We start from the raw sequence: 6,132 nt of genomic DNA on the forward strand, positions 1-6,132 counted from the left end.
CTTTGTAACAGGATCCTTTCCCCAGTGTTTCAACAGCTCATTTCACTACCCCTTTTCTTATTTTTTGGTAAATAAACTTTGAACATATTTGCCATGTAAACGTTGGGCTAACAACACTGGATAAACTCTTACATACTTTACATGAATAATCCAATGCACCTGCAACATTGGAGTTTTTCCAGCCCTGGGAGTTTCTGGAACAGAAGTGTTCATATCCTAAGTTATCCTAAATCATGCAGTGATCTTTCAGTGTGGATGGGTGTCCAGCAGGGATTGATCACACAAGGTATCCAGCAACTCCTGGAGTGTCTGAGCACTTCGCAGGACCAGGTGTTTAAGTGGAAAGATTAACAAATTAACTTCATTTGAACCTTGAGCAAAAAGTTGAAACCCAGGTCTCTAGAGGTGAAAGTGCAGTGTTTTTATCACTGCTTCACTGATTCCCCGTAGTCTTCTTTTTGTACTAAGATATACTGATATACCTAGCACAGTCCCTGGGCACAGGGTCCCAGGCAAATTTAGGCTATCTGCTCTTTTTTAGTTGTGCCAGCTTGTGCTGTTTCATGCTAGCCAGCACCTGTATAAGCAGAAAATTCCATGCCTCAGAACTCCCTTTTCACTTAACTCCCTGGTTTGTTTTTTAGAAAATCTGCCTCCTGTATGTTTAATAATCCTTCCTATATAGCTAATAGTGTCTGAAGGGGGTTTTGCTGCAGACCTTTCACATTCTTTGTCCCATTTGCTGTAAGCCACAAACGAGTAAAAGCAATGGCTGGAACTGCAGTTTGAGTTGGCTCTTGTGAAAACATCAGGTCTGTGAAATGGTCCAAAAAAACCTGATCGCAGAATCCTGGTGCATGTCATATCACTAGTTACTAGGAGTATGCATAGTTTGTTTATTAATGGAGGGAAGGAAGGATGAAATAGTTAACGCAAACACAGAATTATTACTATCCAAATCCAATAATGGCCACGATCCAGCGAGGCCCTGGCAGGATTTGTTATTTCACACTTCAAGGCTAGTTTACCCTGATGCTTGACAGATGCAAATTAACTTGTGTTGTGTGTGTCAAAATCAAGGATGGCACATTGCTGGAAAGGGTGATTGTTTGCAATATATCTTACAAGAGGGGACCGCTCTTTCTGTTGTGAAAAGCCTTCTGAAGATCGGTACGAAGCATAAATATACACCAGGTGGTTAAAACAGTCTGTTCTTTGCCTTTTGTGTACTTTGTGACTGCCCCCATCTTAAATGAGAGACAGTCTTTCTTCTCTAGTATCTCCAGATAATTCATTTCGTTGAATGGACATTCCATTGAATAAAACCGCACAGTCTAAATTTTAAGGCAGCGTGGTCCAGTGTTTAATACCAACCACTGAGATGCACAGAAATTCTTATGTTCCCTCCATATGAATGGGGGAGGTTTCAATTGATTAACTGAACTTTCTGCCACAATAGATAAGAGGTTCTCTAGTTGTGCATCGGTAATCATGCTGAAAAGGGGATAGAAGATCTCCTGTGATTGGTGGTATTAGATGATCTCTTCTGCTAGGCTTACCATTAACAAGGGAAGTACAGTACTCCCTTTAAGCATCTTTCACTTGGAAATGGGACATAGGACACAGTTCACACTGTAGCAGATTAAATAATTAAGTTAATATTTTAAAGCAAAGTTAATACATCTGAAAGGGGCATTCTTAACCTGTTTTTAAACATAAAAATTGTGTTTTGGAAAAAAATGCAGACAATATTTAAAATATTTGTATGATGTCTTTAAAATTAAAACAGGAATTTGAGGTTTTAAGCATTCTCCTAAGGTGTTTTCAGAGACTGCAGTAGACTTGAGACCTTGATTTTGCATCTGAATGATGATTTCACCATTAGAAATTTGCCTCAGTTGCAGACATCTTTTTGTTTATATTGCCAGAGAATTGCTGAATCTTCCTGAGCTTTAATGAGTGTCTCTAGCCTTTTTCAGCTCTCCATTGGATTGATAAGAGGGTCAAACCTCAGACTCTGGGTAGTTATTGGCGGCAGGTATTTTTAATTTCAAAGGAGTTTTGCAGGGGGGCTGGATTTGCTGTCAGTGAGGGATTGGCACAGTTTGGTTAGCTGAGCATGTAACTTGTCTCTATTGTTTAAAAAAAGTCCTATTCACTTAGGGTGAGATCCTCTCACCCATTTCCCCCTTTATGCCTGGTAAAAGGGCCAGAGACATATATAGGGGCCCTACTAGCCTTCGATCCAGCTAGGGTACAATTCCCCTCAGCATAGGCACTGTGGAGACAGCCATAAGATGTCTTCAGAGGACATCCTTGAAAGCTTAGGGGGCATGGTGAGGGCTGCAGGGGTGTGTCAGGATGGGGCTGCACCCTGCAGTGCTGTAGGGTTTTTGGGCAGCACTGCAGCCAACAAGGCAGCCTAGAGAGGTTGCCATAACTTACAATAGGCCCTCGGGGCAGTTTTTCAGTTGTTCCAGAAGCCTCTCCAGTTCCTAGAACAGCCCAGGATTGGGAGGGCACAAAGGTAGCTTAAAGCCACCTTAGGTCCCCCTCCCCCAGTCTGTGGATTCTGTGCCGTGCCAGTAAGAGGTGAAGTACGGGAGCTCTTTCCTGATGCAGAGAGGCCTCTCACCGGTTCACCTGAGGGCATCAGATTCCTCAACCTGGAAGAATGCACAAGATAGTCTAACCAGCAGTCGATTTCACTGATGCCAGGAAATAACCCGGAACGTGCATATGTGGTGTGTGGGAGTGAAGAGTGAGGTGGGGATGGAGATGATTTGAGCTTGCCACAAATTCTAGGAAGGGCTTTAAGTGTTCAGCCACACATCACATTCTGTTTGGAGACATAATTGTGCATGGGTCCTCTGGGTATGAGAGCCCCGAGAGACTTCTTCCACTAAATATTTTACTATACATTACTGTCTCTAGGTACCAGCAGTGTTTTTATGGGGTCAATCTGTCCAGTCTCCGCAGTGCAGCAGTGGATGAGTACTTCCGACAACCTATCGTAGTAAGTATTTTCTCTCTCTCTTGCCTAACTCATCCCCTCCATGAAGTTTTGCAGTACCCTGTCTAGGAGAGCTCGAACCGTAACTGTATAGTGTCATTTGGTTTGTGTACAGAACTTTGGCTTCCAGTGACCAGTTCTGTTAGAACCAGGAGCATCCCAGTCAGAGGTTAATTACTGTGCGTACTATACCTGGCTTCCTCTTTTGTCATGAATAACAGAAGTGCAGAGTTGTATGCCCCTGTGGCAGCTACTTCATATATAGTATGCCAAACTGTCATGATTGATTCTCATGGCATCCCATCTCCTCCTTGCTTATCCACATTTACTGGTGTGAAAGTCAACAGAGAGGTTGTTCAGAGGAGATGTGTTATATGCCACCCTCTTGGAGGGAAAAAAGAGGGAAAACTCTGGAACAGAAAGTGCAATGAGTTTATACACCTCTACCCCGATATAACGCTGTCCTCGGGAGCCAAAAAAATCTTACTGCGTTATAGGTGAAACTGCATTATATCGAACTTGCTTTGATCCGCCAGAGTGCGCAGCCCCCTTCGCCCCCCTCTTCCCGGAGCACTGCTTTACCGCGTTATATCCAAATTCGTGTTATATCGGGTCGCGTTATATCAGGGTAGAGTTGTACTTTCTCAAGGGGAAAGGGGGCAATGCAGCCTGCAGATCATCTAGTTTCTAGGCCATCCCCCAGAAAAGCCCAGCTATCTTTGTGGCTTACCTGCCCCTATTCCCCCCATGCCCTTATGTCCTGGGCTGCACAGCTCCCTTATAAGTATTTCTGTCCCCTTCACCTGCACTATAATAGTAAATGAGGTACTGGCATTGGCTTAGCCAGAAGAGATGTTAGCATATAGATGAAACAGAGTTATTGTTATGTTGGGTGAGCTCTTGAGAAGACAACTTTTCAAAGCAAAGTTGCAATCCAAAGAACTCCAGGTGACTCTGCAAAATCTCAGGCAGGTCATAGGACTGAATGCACTTGGTTTTGGCTTTGAAAATTAATACTTTTGAGTTCTCTTTACCTTAAACTGCCGCTCTGTTGCTCCAAGGATCACCACTTATGCCCACATCAGCCTGTTATGTGATCAGGACTCTGTACCCAGTTTGGGATACTATGTTTGAAAACTGTAACATCAGTACAATAAATTCAAGTGACCTAGTCTAGAGACCCAGAGTTTCCTCAGCTGCAGGCATGAGCTCAACATTAGCTGTTCGCCTCTTGTGTACCCTACTTAAAGAGGAAACCTAGCTTGTCCCTCTATCTTTCAGTTTGATTGCTCTCAAACCATCGCCACCACTGCCCTATGTTTACAAGCTGCTGATGATTTTTTAAACAAACCTGTGTGGGTTTTGTTACAGAATGAAAAGAAAACTAGATTTTTAAAGCTCTTTAGTTTTTACAACTTTCTAGTCATTGGTTTCTCGGCTGCTTATCATTAAACCACTCATGTCTTACCATTTATAGTTTGTTTTCCTGGGTTTTAGGGATATTGGTGCCTTTCCAAAAGCATTAAACCTGTAAATTCCATGGTTTCACAGTTCTGAACAGTCCCTTCCTTGTCCACTGCATGTAAAGATCTCTCTTTCTCCACCCAATCCTCGCGGGGTCAGAATCCTTAAAAGAGGCATTGCAGCTTTCAGCTGGAATTTGCATTATACTTTTCTTTCTCCCTTCCCTACTCTACCATGCAAATTAAAACAAAATAAAAAAAATCAAGCTGGTAGCCAGCTTTCTATATAAAGGCAACCATTATTTTTTTACGTATGTTCCTATTTATTGGCTGCCTCAGAATAAGCCTCTTCAATTCTGTTCTCTCTCTTTGGCATCAGGCCTGACTCCATTTGATTGAAAAATGGCAAAAAGTAACAACATTCATTTTCCATTTAAATTTTGAGCTTTTCAAAAATTTGCCACCAGCCCTGGTTCAGGCCCTTTGTGAGGTCTCTGCAGCTATTCAACCTAGCATTCCAACATGCACACTGTGTTGGTTATATCACGCTTTCTGGCAGTCCAGTAGAGAATGAAGCTAATCTGTAGAGGTAAAGCACATCCTATATAAGATATATACGTATATTGTGACAGACCCAGACCAGTGGGGTACAGGAGTCTGGTAGAGGGCAAATATACTGGTCACTGGATGAGTAGTTTTCTGTTCCCTGAGTGACCAGAGCAGGGGCTGCACTAGAGTAATCAGGAACCTGCTAGAACCAGTTAAGGCAGGTAGGCTAATTAGGATAACTGGAGCCAATTAAGAAGAAGCTTCTAGAATCAACTAAGGCAGGCTAATCAGGGCACCTGGGCTTTAAAAAGGAGCTCACTTCAGTTTGTGGTGAGAGTGTGAGGAGCTGGGAGCAAAGGGCGCAAGGAGCTGAGAGTGAGAGGGTGTGCTGCTGGAGGACTGAGGAGCACAAGCGTTATCAGACACCAGGAGGAAGGTCCTGTGTTGAGAATAAGGAAGGTGTTTGGAGGAGGCCATGGGGAAGTAGCCCAGGGAGTTGTAGCTGTCATGCAGCTGATACAGGAGGCACTGTAGACTAGGGTTACCATATTTAAAAAATAAAAAAAGAGGACACTCCACAGGCCCTAGCCCCGCCCCTTTCCCACACCCCGCCCCAACTCCGCCCTTTCCCGCCCCTTCCCCAAAGTCCCCGCCCTAATTCCCCCTCCTCCCTCCCAGCCACATAAAAAGGGCTGCCTGAGCGCTACCGGCTTTACGGTTTGCCGGGCAGCCTCCAGACCCTGCGCCCCTGGCCAGCGCTTCCCCAGCGCAGCTGGAGCCCGGGAGGGGAAGCGCCCAGCCGGGGGCGCAGGGTCTGGAGGCTGCCTGGCAAACCATGAAGCTGGTAGCACTCGGGCTTTGGGCAGCCCCTATGCCTCCGGACCCTGCGCCGCCGGCTGGGCACTTCTCCTCCCTGGCTCCAGCTGCTCTGCTCCTCCCCGGACTCAGACTTTGGCTCTGTTTAAGAGCCAAGCTGCCCGAGCCAGCGCTACCGGCTTCGGGCAGCCCCCGTGCCTCCGGACCCCAGCCGCCGGCTGGGCACTTCTCCTCTCCGGCTCCAGCTGCTCTGCTCCCGTGCCTCCGGACCCTGCGCCACCGGAGCAGAGC

At 45.5% G+C, this 6,132-nt stretch overlaps 1 protein-coding gene across 3 annotated transcripts in view; it reads left to right on the forward strand.

Annotated features, from left to right (window-relative positions):
- The window catches only part of LOC117878662 (histone-arginine methyltransferase CARM1-like), a 125,993-nt gene that overhangs the window by 104,472 nt on the left and 15,389 nt on the right, over positions 1-6,132 (forward strand). For all 3 annotated transcript variants that reach the window (XM_034772989.1, XM_034772987.1, XM_034772990.1), the window contains one exon: positions 2,935-3,016. In XM_034772989.1, coding sequence (XP_034628880.1) covers positions 2,935-3,016 — 82 coding nt within the window. The remainder of the gene's footprint in view (positions 1-2,934; positions 3,017-6,132) is intronic.

Source organism: Trachemys scripta, chromosome 6 (assembly GCF_013100865.1).
Source record: "Trachemys scripta elegans isolate TJP31775 chromosome 6, CAS_Tse_1.0, whole genome shotgun sequence".
In the NCBI taxonomy this organism is placed as follows: Eukaryota; Metazoa; Chordata; order Testudines; family Emydidae; genus Trachemys; species Trachemys scripta.